Source organism: Ips typographus, linkage group LG6 (genome assembly GCF_016097725.1).
Source record: "Ips typographus isolate SLU linkage group LG6, UJ_Ityp_2.0, whole genome shotgun sequence".
Classification (NCBI taxonomy): Eukaryota; Metazoa; Arthropoda; class Insecta; order Coleoptera; family Curculionidae; genus Ips; species Ips typographus.
Window position 1 is genome coordinate 11,108,148 of NC_138427.1, and position 18,742 is coordinate 11,126,889.

Sequence of the window (18,742 nt, forward strand, 5' to 3'; positions counted from 1 at the left end):
AATAATACCCGTATAAGTTTCAGTGATTCAGTGGGAGTCTTAATAAAAATTTCTTTTTAAAATTAATATATAAAACAACATTTTATTTATTAACATCATTTTACAAACCACTAGTTTACCGTTTTTATATCTTTTTTTTTTTGGTAAATATTTTTTAGGGTTTACAATTTAAATGAATTTATTATTTGGTGTACCTAATGTGCGTTAAAATGGTTTCATTTTGTAAGTTACTGGTAGGCTTACCTGATCGCTATACAAAGATAATATTTTTAGGAATTTATATGATTTATTATAATAGATATAGTTTATATTATGATAGGCAACCTATCTATGTATAAGCCTCGGTTTCGGTAAATCATAGAACAACAATCATTTGATATTATAACTAAATTGGAATATTGCTTTTTAAGGAAAGTAATAACTTTATTTACCGCATTGAAAGTATACAAAGTGTCCTAAATTTATTGTAACAGATAATATACGAATGTCAATCGTACATGTGACGTTACTTTTGATCAGTCAAAATATGCAAATTGTCTTGAACTTGTTACTGTTTTTGAAAGATTCGATTGTTTAGCTTTAAGACAGTATTTGCATTAAGAGTTCAGTGGATAGTTTGTGATTGGTCAAAAAAAGCAGCAAGCTGAAAGCTGCTTTTTGACCAATCACAACAAAATCTATTAGGAGAGTGACTCAGAAGTGTTGTTTAGACTGTGATAACTGTGAGGCTGTGTTGCACCTAATCAGTTACAGTCAAATCTTAACTTAAATTGTCTTGAAACTAGCTTAGTGAGTGTTGGAGAAACAAACCTTAATTCTCGTTAAGATAACTTGTATAACTATTGGGTGGCATTAAGGACATTTTTGCTTGCTTAATTTTTAGTTCTTGTAGTAAGATCAGTGACAACAATGACTTATTTCAAGTAAATTTGAACCAAAATACCAGTTTTATAAATTAAAATTGTTAGTTTAGAAACTTTTACCGTCTATTTTCTCTTTTCTGTCACTCTGTTTTGCAGTCAGATATAAAATATCTGCATATTTTGACTCATCTAGTCAAAACAACCTGTATTTTGCTGTAACACAAAAATTTTGGACAACCGTGTATAGTGGGCAAGGTCACCGCATTTTACTGTACAGGGTGAGTCAACGATAAAGTTTATTATCTTTAAATACAAAAAAAATTTAAATACCAAAGTTTTAAAGAATATTGAGTTGCATAGTCTAAAATTACTTTTGATAAAATATTAGTTTTTTAAAAGGAACACGTTTTTAGATTATCTATGAAATTTTTAAAAAAAATTGTTAATAATGTCATATACCTAAACCTAATAGTTTTTTTAATATTTAATTTAGTTTTTACTATAATGGAAAATTGTCTGTATAGCCATTCTTTCTAAAGGATACTCATATTTGGTGCGAACGTTCTACAGGGACGACAAAAAAAATGTATCCAAATAAACCTGCGTTAGATGCTACAGGGCGTTTTTTAAAATATACTTTGACTAATTCAATTTAAAAAATCTCGACTTTTTTAAATGGAACACCCTGTATATATTTTTTTTTCGATAGCTTTTACAACACACTATTTTTCAAATCTAATGAAATAATGAGCATTACTGTACCATTGACTCACCTTGTACTTAATTGCTATAAATCAGTGATTTTTTAATACTGTATTGGCGCACACAAATGTAAAAAAAAAATAATGAAGAAGCGTCTAAGATTATGTTAAGAAAGTACATTTTATACGAGAAGATCTAGTTATGGTACAACATACAAAGTTATACAAAATAAATGTTATCCAAACTAACCGTCAAATTCAATCTCCTTTGATAATAATTTGTTTATAACTTAGTCAGCAATTTCTAGTTAATATTAATCAATCCAGTCCTAAATGGAACTGAAGGTTGATACTTTTACACTACTTTGAGCTAGATTTCACAACAACAAAAACGCAGATTATTCACGTTCTGCTCAGGATGGGTTTGTGTTATAAATTAACCAAATTGAAAAATCAGCATTGTAATTGGTGGAACATTTTTGGTCAAATACCGGTTAAACAAAACTAAACCTAACACACAGCCTCTATAAGTATAAATATTTTTGTTCTCCTTTTTAGTTGCCTACTCCTGCCAAATTTGGTAGACTGAAAAAGGTTTTGACCCGCATTCGACTATAAAGGGTGATCCGAATTGATTGTAGGATAATTCAAGAGCGGAAAGTACATATGTCATTTAGGATTTTTTTTTCAATTAATTTCATTAATTAATATTGAGGCACAATAACCATTTTGGATATGACACTTTGGCGTTTATTTTTTATGTACTTTCTACCGTTTCAGTACCCTAAAATCAATATGGACCACCCTGTACTTTATCACTACGCTTTTCAGGAGCCATCTCTATACTTTATCTACATATTGCTAAAAGGTACACCTCACACCAAAAATATTATTATTACCCTTTAAAAATTGCTTTCGTACGTTTTACAAGGGGTTATTAACAGGCAAATGCTGATCAAACCTTTCAGGCTATTTTTGGATTAAAATTCTGTCAGTCCTCACAATTTAGGATTTAACACTTATTGAGCGTTGAATACAGTTCGTTGAAAGTAAGAATATTGAAATAAAATGAAGAAAACTAAGAAAAAAGGGTATTAGGTCACATTTTTCTCGTTCTAGCTAATATAGCCACCGAACCGATTAATTATTATAAAATCCACGATTCATGCCAGCACGATTCCGGCTATGCCATTTGCACTGCAAAATTCTCAAATAGGTCCTGCGAAAACTAGCGTTGCACAAGGCGTAACACATCGGATTGATGGTGGAATTTATATAACATAAATAGTAGAAAAAGTCCCACAACTTAGGAGAGATCCGGGCACTGTAAGCGACCGGTTTGAGCAGCACCAATATGTTATAGGGCGTCCACGTGATGATGAACGTCAGCAAGATGGCGGACAGCGTTTTTGCCGCCTTTTTGTCCGCCTTCTTCTCTTGCGTTTTCTTCTTTTTCTTGCCGTGATTTTTGGTGGCGTTCGCCAGCAACGCTTTCCCTGCCAAATGTTTGGGAATACCTAAAAATATTCATCATCACATTTGTGTTCATACCAGAATGAAGTTGATACCTTTCGCATTGAGTGGTATTCTAACATCGGGCATGGCAGACGGCCTTCTGTTCACGTGATTCGAAAAAACAGTCGAATTCGCGTGCAACTTATTCAAATTACTAAAGCTTTGTTCAGCACTATCCTCCGGAATCATCTTGATCGATGGTTGATCGCCGTGATGACTGTCTTTCGGGTCCCCAGGTAACTTAATTACGATAGTATATACACTGTCTGAAGACCCTGACCTTCCGGTTATACGATTCGACGTCGGTAATGTCCGTGTGTCACGTGGTGTGTAACGAGTTGGGGTTATGTTTGCTTGGTTACTCGTTGACCAACCACCGTCTCGGGTTGCATAAGGGTCCCTAAGAAAATACTCAATAAATCAAGGTATTACATGCGCAGAATTGTTGATTGGTCAGCAGCAAGCTGAAAGCTGCTTTTTCTTGACCAATCACAAGCCAGCCACTGTGCTAACCAATGTTGCCAAGTCAAAATATTTATTGGCGGTAGAATTGTTTTTTAAGTTTTGACATTAATGACAGATATCACGTGGTTTTAAGAGGATAATTTAGCTCATCATAAATCATGCACGTGCAACTAAAATTGTTGTGAATCAACGTCTGAAGAGGCGTAATAGGCTACCTATGTAAACCCCACAAAGAGAGAAGAAGAAGAACTAAAATTGTAATAATCAGATGGTAGAAGAATAGGAAATTGTGTACCTGATAACATTGAGCGAAGTACACCTCGAAACCGAGCTGGGTAGAGGTGTATCCAAAGACATTGGAGTAATGTACCCTTGACCTTGTTCACTTGGACTTTCGTCCTCAGTGTCACTATCGTCTCTCCCTGAATGCCACCATGCAATGCACCAGGCTCGAAGACGAATCGCACTGCCTCGAAAACCAGGCTCTATTGGTACCCTCTGCAAGTGGTTTTGTTTAGTAATACCGTACAGGGTGAACCTGAAAACTTACCCCTCGTTTTCTCCGGTAAGGACCGGCACTAACCGAGCCCTGCATATAAGCGGAATCGGTTTCAGCAGCCGAAGACTCCGACCTAGGCCTTCGCCAATCGTCCGCGTCAACTGCTGAACACACGTTGGTCGCTTCTTCGCTGCACACGAATACACTGTATACACGTGATTAGCTAATAAAAGGGTTAGTTTTCACATTTAGAACATCGAACGTCTAAAAGTGCTACCTAGAAAGCTTCTAAATGTGCAAGCTACCGTACAATTTAGAGTCTACAAACAATACAGAATAGACATTGTTGACCATAGAAATGGTCTATAGTAGATATCTAATACTGTAGATGTAGCAAAAAATAGTGAACACTCTTTTTACTCATTTTAACATAAATTTGTTCCAATGTACGCAAATCATATTTTTGACAAAAAATGTGAAATCTTATAACAGACAATCTAAGTTCTACCAACTCAAAACCAGAATTTCATATTTGCTTTGTTGACTTTCTGATCAGCCCTTTTGTAAAGATTTTAGTCTCGGTCATTCATAACATTAGCGCTGATCAAAACGATGTCAAAAATCAAATTTGTGGTACTAACAACACCAACAATTTACAATAAACGGTCAAACTTACCTAGAATTGCTACGTTTACTGTTATCTTTCTTGCCCGCCTGCAAGTTGGGCAAGTCTTTCTGTCTTTTTTCCGTTTCTCTCCATATTCCCCAATATAAAGAACTCATCACCGAAACGGGAACATAAAACGCCGCAATCGCCGTAACTACAAGAAAATTATTGTCAAAATGTAGTATAACTGATAACTCTCTGTCTATAAATACGTGTTTCGTATTCTACCTTAATTTTGAAATAAATTCTGATTTGATGTGTTGTTCAATTATTAGATTGTTATTTTTGTACTGTTTTCCTGTATAAAGTGTTTGAAACATGACTATTACCACAATTATATACATTCTAGGTCCACTAAAAAAACTGGAATTGTCAAGAATTTTCAAGTGAACATTTTTTTTATTTCCAAAATGAACCTCAATTGCCTAAATACCTTCAAATTAATAGTACAAAAATATAAAAAAAGAATTATTTTTGAATTTTCAGATTTTCCAAATTTTCCTGAAAATTACCGAAATGTATACTAATTTTTTCCTATCTAACCACACTAAATCCGATCACCCTGTAGACTCACTTAGAAAAGTCTCAAGATTTGAAATTGTAAACCAGTCGCATAACTTTAAGGGTCAGATTTGTAGGTTACAGTTAAATGTCACTCTGTTGTTTAACTGTTAGAATTCAATGTTAATTAACTCTAGAGTAAATTAAATCTGTAAAACTAGCCTTCAAAAAGGTCACGTAACTTCAGTTGAAGATTCAAAAAATTTCACACACAAATCACAAAACTTTAAATTGCAAAACGGACATTTGTCTTTAAAAACTAAAATTAAAAATTACCAAAACTGTCACGTGATTAGCATTGAATTTACACGGTTTCAAAACTGAAGACAACTCTAAACAAGTCACATGACCGCGTGAAGAACATGTTTTTACGACCTAAAAAATTTTAGTAATATTTTTTATAAACGGAATTGTGGAGTTAATTTCTGTATTGTGCCAATTTATTCAATCTCATTATTAATTTACGTTTTGTGGATATTTTAATAAATCATAAATCGACGACCCAATTAATTTACTAATCACCACGAATCGAAAGTGTATTGACTTTCGTTAAATGCGCAATTTAAATGAGTTGTTTCGTTTAAAATTAAATTAAAAAAAAAATAATAATAATTAGGAAAATCTTACTAAAAGTAATGTAATGGTTAGTTTCGATGAACTGGATGTAGCACTCGTTGGCTGGCACCGTGCGCTGCCCTTCGATATAAGGCCAGCTGTAAATCCACGGAGGCCATAATAGCAAACTTATACCCCAAGCACTCCTGCAAATCACGTGACGTTATTTCTGTCGAATTAGGTACGAATTTGACATTACCCTATCATAAATGCAGCCTTTTTATTGGTCCTTTTGGCCCGATAAGTAAGTGGCCTTGTTACGGAAAAATAACGATCGAAACTGATAATCAGGAGATTCAATACTGAGGCGTTGCTAGCGAGGTAGTCCAGAGCCAGCCACGTATCGCAGACAAAGGGGCCCAAAGGCCAGTAACCTGAAAATATCCAGTGAAAGTCATGTTTCAAGGTTTAAAGATCTATTAGAAAACACTGTCAAGCTAAACGACCGACATGCGAATCTGTAGGTATTTAGGTCACATTATGTATTCAGGACAGTGCATAATTGGATGAGGGAAAACAAAATTAAATCGGTTAATGTAGGCCGCGCTCGTCTATATAGGAAGAATCAATTAATTCTCTTGCCAACGCACGTTGCCTCAATAAACATTGATTTTTTCTAGTAAATATTTTTGTGGAACTTACCTAGCAGTGTATAAATGGTGAAGAGGGGCATCGAAATAAGTCCAATAGCAAAATCAGCGACGGCGAGAGAAAACAGGAAGTAGTTGCTTATTGTTTGCAGTTGCTTGTCGATTTTGAACGAAATCATCACCATACTATTTCCCACCACTGTGGTCAGTGATAAAACAGCAGCTAAAAACCAATTGTTTAGTTTTTTCAAAAAGTCATTCTTAATTATTGATATTGCAAGTGCCAAACCCTTCAGACAAAGCAGAATCGTTGTAAGTATTGTTTTATTTATTGCTATAATTTTGTGTTGATTGAAGAGTTTTTAAAATACGATTCTATCCTGATTTAATAAATTGAACAAGAAACCATTTTGTTATTTATGTTTAGTTATCAACTAAACTTAAATAACAACCTAAAACTTGCCAGAACTGTCCTGGACCTGCCCTAAAATTTTTAAATTGTCAGAAGCTTCTGAAGATTTTGTAAATGTCAGTAGCCTCTAAATATTACACTACAAGTGTCCTAAGATAACCCAGAATTGGACGACCATTTTGGGAATGCTTCTCTATCTATCTTTCTAAATACCATATTGAAAGTAGAAACTGTCAAAAGCCTCCAAAAGTGTCCTAAACAAAACCATATTTTTTAAAAAATTGCCAGAAGCCTCTGTAGCCATTTTGCAAAATCGCTAAATAATACCAGAAGCTTCTACAAATTGCCAGATGACTCTACTAGTGTCCTAAACTTGCCATAGACCTCTAGATACTAATGAAAACCTCCCAAAAATTGTTAAATATCTCTAAAAGTATCCAAAAACTACTTTAAAATTGCTAGAGGCCTTTAGAATCATTTTGAAAATGCCAAATTCGACTAAAAATATCACAAAAAATTGCCAGAAGCCTCTAGAAACCTAGTTTGACAGAAAGACAACAATGGTGGCAACGCCACATTAAAGCTTTCAGTTCTATAAATTTGACCACATCGCCCAGTGTTTAAGTTTATGTTGGCAGAATATATTAACATAATATGTGATTTCATACCAATTTTTTTTCAAATTCGGTGTACAGTCTCTTTAGGTATTTACGAAAATTATACCTGCTAGGGTTTTTTAGGTGAAAAAACGTTATTTGGGCGCCATCTTTCACAATTTTATAGTTTTTGCTTTGCTTGCTTTTAAAACTAATTTAGTTTGTTTAACTTGTTAGACCTAAAAAATTCACAATTTAAACCTGACGTGATACTAGAAACAAAACATCTTAGAGAAAAAGGATAATATCCTCATTAAACTAAAAAAATCAGCAATCTGATTCTCATTCGTCGGGACAAGGCTTTAAAGGAAATCCTCTTTTAATTAATTTAAATAAGATCAGTCGCCATTAGCTCGGCTTAATTAGGGCAATACTATCTTACTTGAAGCTCATTAAAATGAAAGTTTTCATTTATTTTTCTAGAAATTCACGGATAAATAGCAACACGAGTAGGAAACTCGTTTGTCCTGTGATTTTTAAATGACAATTGCTCATGCGATGCTGTCAACTAATAACAAAAGTGTAACTTCCTAAGAATGAATTAAATTTGATAAAGTCTACTTTCCTTTTGAAAAGTTATAAAATTGAAAAGAGTTTGTGTAGATACTTGTGTTATCATAATAGAAATATGTTGCACCATCACATCTTTATAACATTCTAAATCAATACATCTTCTTCTATGTTTAAAAGTGATAAAACCATTTTTATAAGTTACATTTTCTAAGAGTTTCTGTGCGAACATTCAGAGTGTTACATTGACATCTTCAAGATTTTTTGTCTTTCTTGGGATAGATTTAAAAAGATCTTGAATAAATTATGGTCTGGACACTGGACTGACTTTTAATATTACTACAGTTGCAACATTTATACTTAAATCTTAGCACAGTATATATAGTTTGTGATTGGTCAAAAAAGCAGCTTTTAGCTTGCTGCTTTTTCTGATCAATCACAAACTACCCACTGTGCTGTGATTTAAGTAAATACTGCACACGTAGACTTAGCACAATGGTGAGTGAAACTAAATTTTACTGTCAAAGGTCAAACTTCTTACATATGGTGCCGAAGAAGACGATTTGTGTGATAGAATACTTTGCCTCGTGGGGAGCAAAGAAGAGGTCGACAGATGAATTCGTCGGTGACGAGGTGTTCATGTTGTCACGAGGACCCTATGGCTGGACGTCGCCGCATGTCGCCTGCTCGCCCTCGCTGCAGCTAAAAATTATCCAGAAAAAAATTAATTTACATTTAAAACCAGTTAAAATTAAGTAAGAAAGACTTCAAAAATCTTCCTAAATATTTATGATCACTTATTTCATACTCAACTAACTTTCTGATACTGATCTAACTGACTGAAGTGAGTGATGAACATCTTAAGATTTTTTTTATATTCACTCACACTCAGATGAAACTAATGAATACAGAAAGTAAGGTGGACTTAAGGAACTTTAATTTGAGTGAACTATAAGAAAATACTAAGTCTGGGATGAGTGTAAATTTAGGATCATTTCTGAATTCCGCCCTGAATGTACATGTGCAGTGAACTTGAGATATTTGAAACGACTATAATAATCTTATTAGGAAATACCAAAATGAAGGAACGGAATTATTCGAAAATTAAGGAAACTGGAATAAATGGAATTTTCTCCTCTTTCTGTTTCCATTTCGGCTTAACCGGCGGGGAAAAATAAACCGTCCTTTAATTGAATCAGGAAATCACCTATTTCCACTGATTCATATTTGATGATAAGACTGGGAATTTATGAATGTAAAAGGTAAAAATCAAACAATAAAATTAGTGAGTTTATAGTGCTCTAATCTATTAAGCGTCGAATTAATAATGTTCATTGCAGTTTGATGACAGTGGGCCCTATTTCGGCGAATGAAAAGCGTTTTCCATTTGCCAGTGGCAGAACGCGTATCGATTAACCCTAAAATTTAATCGCTAACGGAACTAATCAACTTCGAAGGTCGTTTACGGGTTAAATCAGGTGAAAATTAATGCAATTTTAGGATAAACCGGAAAATAGTGCACTTTTCAGTCAGATAAACTGAAAACCCTTCAAAAGCTGCATAGAAATGTGCAGAATCGCATACATTTTAGAGGCTGCGGGCGATTTTTAAGCAACCACTTTATGTCGCTTTTTAAGACTGCTTTGAGCACTTCAGGTGCTCCACTAAAGTTTAATGCTTCAGGGGCTACACACATTTTCATTTCGCTTTTTTTTCTTCTTATGTGAAATAAAACTGAAAATGCACACCGGACGTTAATGCCAAGCCAGTAGTAAACGATCCCCATTACTAACTAATACATCAACTGTAAATCATTTCACTATGAAGGAAGTTTGGTTTGATTTTGTGGATAACCATCCCAAACAGAAGGTTGCTGGAAATTATTTTTTAGATTGTTATTTAAAATTAATTAAGATAATTTTTGGTCACACATCTCTCATTGGTCGTAATTTGTAAACTATCCACTGTGCTGAGATTTAAGCAAATACTGCACATGTGATACTGAGCATTTTTAATATCCTGTACTAAAAACCACAAGAGGAGAAAAACACGTTTAAATAGTTGCTAAACGTGGGTTGTATTACGTAGTTGTGTGGAGCCTGTTTATGAGCAACAGTTAATGTTGATTTTTGAATAATTTCCCTGCAACGGTCCACAAATATTGAATTTGAAATGGCGATAATAATCGATTTTGTGCTGTATGCATTAAACTGCAATTTCGGTTCTGCGAATCGACAAAAAGGATTTTAACCATAAACCTTTAATGTTTCAACAGATTTTCGATATTTCATTCATACAGGGTGGTCTAAATTGATTGTAGGATACTTAAAAGGTAGAAAGTACATAATAAAGTGTCATATAAACATTAAGTGTAAAATTTAAAAAAAATGGTTTTAGTGGCACTTTTTGATTACAATTTATATGACACTTTGGAGTTTACTTTCCACTGTTGAATTATCCTACAATCAATTTGAACCACCCTGTATAATTTGAGAGTAATAATTACTTTTTGCTGTTACCTTTCTCCCGATTTTACCTTTCAAACGCTAAACAATTTCCAAGTTTCTTCCAGCCATAACAAAGTAAGTTAAAACTTCCTACAGATAGGAAACAGAAAAGTTTCTTGGCTATTCTGACCAGTGATAACTAAGTTCCAGGGAAGTGCACAAATCACTTCTATCACGGACAACAAACACACATTCTGATCAATATTTCTGTGACAACAATTACGTAACCGTACAATGTTAAAGTTATGCAATGGAAACGCTGTATACACAATTTTCAATTAATGGATCGTGATCTTCTGGATTATTTTTCCGGCCGAAGGCAAACATTATAAAAAGGACGATCCATCAATTCTTATTGGGTGTTTGTGTTTACAAAACTAGCAGAAACGTTGCTAGAGACAAAATATGTATTTCCATGATTTTGTTGTGTTATCTTAACTTATTTATAACACTGAAGAGTAGGTATATTCGAAGAGGTTTGGTTTGCATTTCCACTTAAATCTCTAAAGAAATTGTACCAACAAGTGGCTAATATTTGCAAATTGTATGGTAAAGTGGATAGGAAAGACGCTGCCACAACCCCCTCGTTTTAAATTTTTATAGGGCAAAAGTCGCACATTATACACGTAAATAATGGCTTTCAACCCGAAACCACCCCAGTGCAATAAAACATTACTTATTTACGCTTTTTTTTGGTGTAGCCCTATATAAAACCACAGGACATTTCAGTAAAGTTTTGATTTACTCTTTCAATAAATTAAATACAACTAGATCTAAATAATTTGTTTTAAATCAAATGTCAGGTAAATAAAACATTTGAGAAACGGTTTCTGGTATAAGTCTTGAACGTTTGGAGGGTGGTGGTCAAAAAGGAATCCCTTCATCCAGGAAATGGGTGAGGAAACTAAGAAAGTGCGAGGCGGTAAATCACGGTATTGCATTAAAAACTTTATATTGATTAAGACGCCAAACGGCGGTCATTTTTAGTTTCTGACAAAAATTTGAGGTGCTGTCCGGGATCGTTGTTTTGCCAGATAAACTGGAGCAAATTGCAAAAAATTTAGCGGGCTCGACCTAATGAAGTTAAACAATAACATGGGAATCGCGTAACGTTCCCGGGCAGCAACCCTCCCTGGACCAGGCGCTGTCAAACTCAGAGAGTTGCACCGACACCCCCACCGAATTACCTCGGTTTCATCCAGAATCGAAAGTATATTGCTTACCTGCCGGCTCACATTTTGTCTCCGGGACATTGTTCCGACATGATTAAAACCGAACACACATCACATCATCACTGACTGACTATAGCTGGATAGCTGTGCAACGTAGCTGCCAGGATGCAGCTCGGTCCATAGGCGTGGACTGGCTGGGCGCCTACTATGATGCGGGTCGCTCGTCGTCGCCCTCCCTTTCTCCCCCACCCCTTTGCCGCCCTTTTACCCTCTTTTTGGAATCTGGATACACATCCAGAGTGGATCGGGCGTACTCGGATGCTGCGCCGAGCGGACGCATTCAACTTGAAACGGTCCCGACGAGATTTTCGGCAATTCAAACTTTTGCGTACAAATAGTTTTTGAGGTGCATTTTCCCACTAAATTTACTGATATATCACCCTCAATTATTCTTCTCCTCTTCTGTTATTGAGTACATTATTAATTCTGAACATCAAGCTCTATCGGTTCAATAGTTATCCTTCCCATATATTTATTTATTCAATAACTTGTGGAAATGATAAGAATCGGACAGATTTTGTGGTTAGTATGCCGAAAACGATTTGGCCATTCAATAGCATCGACAATTTCCATGATTTCTTCATCAGAAGAAGAGCAAACACTGAAGCATCCAATTGTTAACGAATTAGCAACATAGAAAACAACAAATTAGTAGAACTTAGATTAAATTTAAATTTATTATTTTGTGGGCGGTATGACGTAGCTAACTTTGAGTGTTACTATTGGGTGTAATAATAGGTCTGTTCCCAGAGGCAATCCCTGACTGGTTTCGAAATCCAGAAACAGTAAATGTCAAGTTTTATTGGTTGAATGCTCACGTGACTATGACGTTTTCTGACTTGTGTCCAATGGATGTATCTATTTCTCTGATTACTGGTTGGAGATTCTCTCTGCGAACAGGGATATTAATATCTACTTTTTATTTTGACTTTTGACATAAGGTTCAAAATTACAGTATTTCTGTATTACTTTAAAAAAAAACTGTAAAAAATTATTCAAAATATCTAAAAAGTTATTATTGACAGGTAAATATGCAAGCCTGACAGAAACTTATGTGAAACGGTCTTTACACACCATTGGTTTTTACAGAGATCTTCCAGGAAATTTCAAATTTTTCAAAGAAAGTAGTGTTCACTATATAACTTTAATGAGATTTGGCAGTTTTATTGCACTATTTCATATTTTTGGCTCAAAACCGGTGTAAATTGACTGTCAGACTTAGTTATTATATGTTTCTAGCATTTCCAAATCATCCAGTTATCTACGTTTCTCTGTCAGTTACACGGTTTTCCTATGGTCGGTTTTGGATTTACCACACCTGTATACGTTCTTCCTATAACTTTTTTTTGGAAGAGCACATTTTTGCAAAAAGCGACAGAGAGTCACGTGACCTGCTGTCAAATGACGTCACGGATCCGTTTTGCATCTGTCAAAGTTATGATTTTTTTTTTATACTAAATGTGATTCTTAAAGTGAAAAAGCATGAATTTTGTAGCGACTCAACAGCCAAATTTTCTTCACACAAATGATGCTTTCATAAAATCCCTAGTTTTGTTAATTAATTATTAAATTTGCTAATAATAATGTTTTCTCTTTTCAGCTTAATTTGAATTTGACTTCTGCGTTTTTGGAAAATTGGAAAATTGCACACTTTAGACAATTAAAATTTTCCTTAAAGATTTAACTTAACAGCCTGTTATACATTATCCTTTCGCCACTTAAAATGGTCTTGCCAGAGATCTCTCGACCTTTTCATTTACTGCCAACTCCTCCACTACCGAGCACCCTTAAGAAAAAGAATGCAACAAGTATTAACGCAAGTGAATATAAATAATTTCCCTAAAAACTAAATTAGTTCGAACATTAATAATCCAGGTAATATTTTAATAGTTTGGCTGGAATTATTAAAGGCAATCGCTTGGGAGCTAAATTATAATTTCCAACCAACATTCCCCCGATAATTACGCATATTTCAAACTGCATAATTATGTGTGGTTTTAAATATAAATACAAATTAATTACATTCCGTTCAAATGAAATATGCTGATATACTCCTAATTTATATACACGGAATCGTAGTTGGAGCGTTAAAATTTTAATTATCACCAAAAACTAATCATAATAAGGGTCAGAAAAACCTTCAAATCCATCATCTCTACTCGACCTTCACCCACACGTGGAATTCCGGTGCACTGAGTGCATTGATTCGGCCCTAAATGTTTGTCGCCGGTGACGATTTTCCAGCCAGAGGGCGTCCTATATGGGCCTGACAATGCAATTGTTTTTGGACGAAATAGGATTGCACTTGAATACTAGAGGAAAATTGAAGGAAAACAATTTATTTAAGCTACTTAGTTTATTGAAATCACTACATTGGTGTGTGTGATACATTTAGAAATGCGCGCAAATTCTCTAACTGGAAATGCATGTTTGTTTACGTGGCTATTAAAAGGGATTAAAATTGACTTTGGGATAAAACGTCTTTATTAGAATCCGGCACGTGAATCAATAAACGACGAATCGAGGAAGAAATCTCTTATTACACTTTGGATGTGTATAAGAAGAAGTTCATTAGTGCAAAATACTTAAAAATGGTTGTTATTAAACCTTGTACCTATTTCTCTTCAAGGAGAAGAATTTGAAACACTACTTATTGAGAACGAAGATCAAAAAGTTGCTTTTGTAAGAATAATAAACTATTTTTTTATTCCTTTAAATATCTAATAATAAGTATGTAAATGAATGTGTTCTCAGAATGGCTGCGCAACGCAAAGCAGAGCAGAACAAAAATAATTATTTGTTTCTTCAATAATTCTGCCTTTCCCCCTTTCTTTAATACACACACATGAACGTGTTTATCATCATATTCCATTTTCAGGTTGAGAATTAATAAATAGGTGAGGAAAGCTATCTTTCACTATAGGCGTATTCTGCCTAAGCCTATTGTCGCTTACGCCGTCGCTGTTGCTCGTTAAATAAAGACAATCTTATCTTTTCGTATTGTGGCCATTAACGTAAGTTGACATAATGGCTGGGCCTTTTCAATGAATTCAATGGTCCATTCTTCTTCGGATAGTTGCGGTGTTCAATCTTTGTTCGATTCGTCGTCTTTGTGGGTCTAGTATTGTGGTTTACTCAACGCCGACCTAGAATAACTTATTAATAGCCACGCAGAACAAAGATGCACAACATCTACTGTTGATTATAAATTAAATTGTGCCTTTGAACAAAAACTGGATGAGAACAATGGAGTAAGTGGCAACAGTTGACGTTACGCTACCCAGAATGCCCCAGTTTAATTGGAAAAAACCTCCGGCATGCAGGCAAACTTTTCTAGTTTTGCTTTGGTCCAGGAGAATGGAGAGTTGTTTTTCTATTTGTGGTTGATAAGATGCAGGAATGCTGAATGGTACTTTGTTGATTAGGGAGTAACAAATCTTTGTTGTTGCGTGAGCCTCATTCTTGATTTGTTCACCTATCCAAGCTGCCAATGCTCCTTGTCCCTAAATGAAGTAAATTTTAAAATTCAACTCCTTCATCGAGCTATAAATCATTACTTACCGACTCTATTAAAAACATCGACCCAAAAAATAACAAAGCATAACTCTCATCAGTCAATATAGTACTTTTTAAAGTAAACTCAAGCATCATAGTAATATCATAAAGAGCATTTAATGTAACACTCACAATGATGAGCACCAAAAGTGGCAGAAACTTATCATTAACACTGTCCAGTAAGTCGCATACTTTTTCATGGTGTCCAGTAATTTCACGTAAAGTATACAGACATTTGTCCATGTTTGTTTTACCATTAACCGAAAAAGACACTAGTGGGCTATCAAAATAGGGCCAAATCTGCTTCTTTATGTACTCATTCACATCGGCCAGATAGTCTTTAGTCGCACGGGCAAAGTAAAGCATGGAAAACAGCACAATGTTTGAAAAAACGTATTCAATTTTGCTGGGAAGAATATAACATACCATTCCTTTAAAATGGGTACTGGTGTAATATACGTGCATTATGCTTATGCTTACGGTTGACAATATCAGCACCACAATTATGGTGGTAAAAACACGTTTGGTGGGCATATGACCACTTCGGTTTTGCAACGTTGCAAATTTATTTAAGTTTACTATAAAATTAATCAAACAATACATTCCGACTATATTTGTAACTGTCGTCATGCCATCTCTTAATAAATCCATAATTCGGGCCGTAGTGTCAGTGAAATTGATCGAATCGTACAAGAAGCTCAATTTTCCCGCTATTTGAAAAACTAATCCAAAAACATGGAAAAAGGACAGGACAATTTGTATAGTCCAGAGAAACTTTTTTTGGCTACTACCCAAATCCATAAAGAATGTAATATTGGACAATGTCTTGTTTAAGCGAGTTATTCTAGTGTTTTTACACATTATGACAACCAAACTAGATTACAGTCACTATACAGTTTATATTGAAATGTATACGCTGATATGATTAATTTAATTACTTAATTAGTCAGTTAATAACAGCAGATTAAATACTAATAAATTATTGAAATGAGTATTATTCTCTTGAGACAAGTATTGTCGTGACAGAGATAGTAATTTAAATGTAACAAAAAGATACGTAAATTAATTTAAAATCAGTACATGTTTTAACTCCTTCCAATTAGGACAAATTTAAGTTACCAAAAAAAAAACACAGTAATAGTAATAGCTACTGAATAAACAATGCTATGTCTGTTCAGTAACTTCAGACTGTTTGTTCTGTTTTTAGTTATATTTAGGAGCCTCTGGCACTTTTTAGAAAGTTGTCTGTAGCATTTACAGGCCACTGACACTTTCCTATTGGATCTAGAAGCTTTTGACAATTTAAAACAATTCTTGGAAGGCTTAACACATCTGTAAAAGCCTGTGGCACTTTTTAGAAGGTTTGCAGTATTATTTAGAGAACTCTGGCACTTTCAAAATATTTCTAGAGATATCTGACAAATTAGAACAATTCTTGGAAGGTTTAAGGCGCTTGTAGAGGGTTCCGACACTTTTTAGAAGGTTGTCGGTGGCACTTAAAGGTCTCTGGCAGATTCAAAATGGTCTAAATATGTCTGACAATGTAAAACAAGATTTAGGAAACTAGTAGAAGCTTCTAGCACTTTGTAGGAGGTTCTCAATAGCATTTGGAGGTCTATAAAACTTTCAAAATGATCCTAGAGGCCTCTGGCAATTTAACAGGATCTGGAACTTTTCAGAAAACACTCAGTAGCATTTAAAGGTCTACTAGTACATGGAAAAAGTTAGAAAAACCCATATCTAGAGACAGAGTTATATTGACACACAACACACACTTTACAGTTAAAGTTGAAAAAAAGCATTAAAGTTTACTTAAACTTAACCTAAATAAAACCTTGTTTAAAACTGGTTTAAAACACTAGACCTAGTATTGGCACTGGGAAACACTGAAACAGCTTAAACATACCTATTCAAATATTATTAAAAAATGTTAGCAAATAAATTAAAGACTACACAGTTCAAGCCAAACACCCAAAAGAAAAGAATCAGTTACCATTTTAGTGGTCTTTTTTCTTGGGTTTTTTAGGGTTTCTTGACCGCGATTTGGCTTTGCAAAGCGGACAAATCGGCGCGTTTCTATGAATCTGCTGATGGCAACTCAAGCATGACTTCATTGGTGGTGGTTGTTGCCTGAAAAATAGTTACAATGTAACACCCAAGCAAGTTGGTACAAGTAAAATGTTTAAAACTAACAACCTGAATGTTGGTGTTGGTGGTCCAGAATGTGGTGATGGGCCTAAACCTGAAGATCTGCCTGGGTCTGGTTTATTAGTCACCAATCTTAAAGGATTTGGTGGCGGCAAGAAAGTGGGAGGTAGTGGTGGACCTAGAGAACCCATAGAGCCATCTGATGGTGCTATTGGTCTGGTCCAATCTGTGGTTTTACTGTATGAGGATACTTGGCTTTTCACTGAGTTGTACAGTTGAGAAAATTTCCTAATAAGTCATAAAATTATGTAAAAACTTAATCTAAAGACCAAACAATAGTTTGTTAAGTAAAAATAAGAAAAACACATACTCTGGGGTTATGCTGGAGCCTTCTTCTTCATGCAGATCAGGCAACCGTTCTAACCCAAGATGATCTCTTCTCAACCTATCTATGTCACTCTTCAATGGAATAAACTCTTCATGTAAACGCAAAGTGGCATTCATTGCCCTTTGCCTGTTTTCCTCTGCCTGCTTTATAACTCCTTCCATCTTTAATTAAACCAAATGTTGCTGTATTCAAACTGAGTGTCTTACAACCCAACCAACTTACTGCATTAATATCAGCATGAATTTGCCGCAATTCCTCTACATGCGACATTTTTTCTTGAAGCAACAAATCCATCTCCTGTTTGAATTCAGACAGGGATTTTTCCTCTTGATCTTGAGACTCAACTTCACATATTAGCCGGGCTTTCAGTTTTTCCAGTTGTATGGTTTTGGCTCTATTACACACAATTAGTTTTATATTTTATGTAGGAATTAAAGAATAGAAAAACCGAAACTTACCTGATTTCTTTGATAGCCTCCAGTTTGGCGAAAATGCCTCGGTCGTCTCCGGCACTCATTTTTAACATTTGGATTCAAAAACACTAAATTTGAGATTGTGTTTTAGTCTGTATTTTATACAGACTTGTATAAATAATTTAATTTACTACTTTTAGCAATTTTATTTTTATAATGTTTTTATTGACAATCCTATCTTATCAATAACGCTGAAATGACAGAAGAAAGAAGAAGGTAATAAATGAAAGACTGTCAACTTAAAAAAATAAAATAAAACTTGATCACGTGATTGGTAATATCAACGTCCGTATTAAGTCAGATGAACGTATTTCATAACCTCAATAGAGCTGAATGTTTTGATATTATTCGTACATGTCACATGGAATCGTTGCAAGTACGAGTA

At 34.6% G+C, this 18,742-nt stretch overlaps 3 protein-coding genes and 1 long non-coding RNA gene across 6 annotated transcripts; 1 reads left to right on the plus strand and 3 right to left on the minus strand.

Annotated features, from left to right (window-relative positions):
- Positions 1–63: 63 nt before the first annotated feature.
- On the minus strand, positions 64–11,949 carry mAChR-A (muscarinic Acetylcholine Receptor, A-type). Of its 2 annotated transcripts, none has more exons than XM_081981597.1 (10): positions 11,785–11,949; positions 8,596–8,756; positions 6,529–6,699; positions 6,086–6,260; positions 5,899–6,032; positions 4,720–4,864; positions 4,095–4,233; positions 3,840–4,042; positions 3,133–3,479; positions 64–3,081 (listed from the first exon to the last, which is right to left on the minus strand). In XM_081981597.1, exons 2-10 carry the CDS (start codon positions 8,693–8,695, stop codon positions 2,705–2,707), a joined length of 1,791 nt encoding a protein of 596 aa, XP_081837723.1. In that variant the 5' UTR covers positions 8,696–8,756; positions 11,785–11,949; the 3' UTR covers positions 64–2,704. The 2 variants fall into 2 exon arrangements, with proteins under 2 accessions (XP_081837723.1, XP_081837722.1); XM_081981596.1 differs by having other exon boundaries at positions 4,095–4,248.
- LOC145730402 (uncharacterized) lies at positions 8,695–11,244 on the plus strand. Its single transcript, XR_014178613.1, has 2 exons — positions 8,695–9,316; positions 9,395–11,244. It is a non-coding gene; the product is annotated as an uncharacterized LOC145730402 (long non-coding RNA).
- A 2,076-nt stretch (positions 11,950–14,025) lies between the features above and the next one.
- On the minus strand, positions 14,026–15,951 carry LOC145730347 (uncharacterized). Its single transcript, XM_081981524.1, has 2 exons — positions 15,355–15,951; positions 14,026–15,296 (listed from the first exon to the last, which is right to left on the minus strand). The coding sequence occupies exons 1-2, from the start codon at positions 15,949–15,951 to the stop codon at positions 15,003–15,005; spliced, it is 891 nt and encodes a 296-aa protein (XP_081837650.1). The 3' UTR covers positions 14,026–15,002.
- Positions 15,952–17,089: 1,138 nt separating this feature from the next.
- LOC145730349 (zinc finger C4H2 domain-containing protein) lies at positions 17,090–18,545 on the minus strand. Of its 2 annotated transcripts, none has more exons than XM_081981526.1 (5): positions 18,343–18,545; positions 18,107–18,278; positions 17,867–18,045; positions 17,545–17,784; positions 17,090–17,478 (listed from the first exon to the last, which is right to left on the minus strand). In XM_081981526.1, exons 1-5 carry the CDS (start codon positions 18,408–18,410, stop codon positions 17,346–17,348), a joined length of 792 nt encoding a protein of 263 aa, XP_081837652.1. In that variant the 5' UTR covers positions 18,411–18,545; the 3' UTR covers positions 17,090–17,345. The 2 variants fall into 2 exon arrangements, with proteins under 2 accessions (XP_081837652.1, XP_081837651.1); XM_081981525.1 differs by having other exon boundaries at positions 17,542–17,784.
- Between the last annotated feature and the right edge of the window lie 197 nt (positions 18,546–18,742).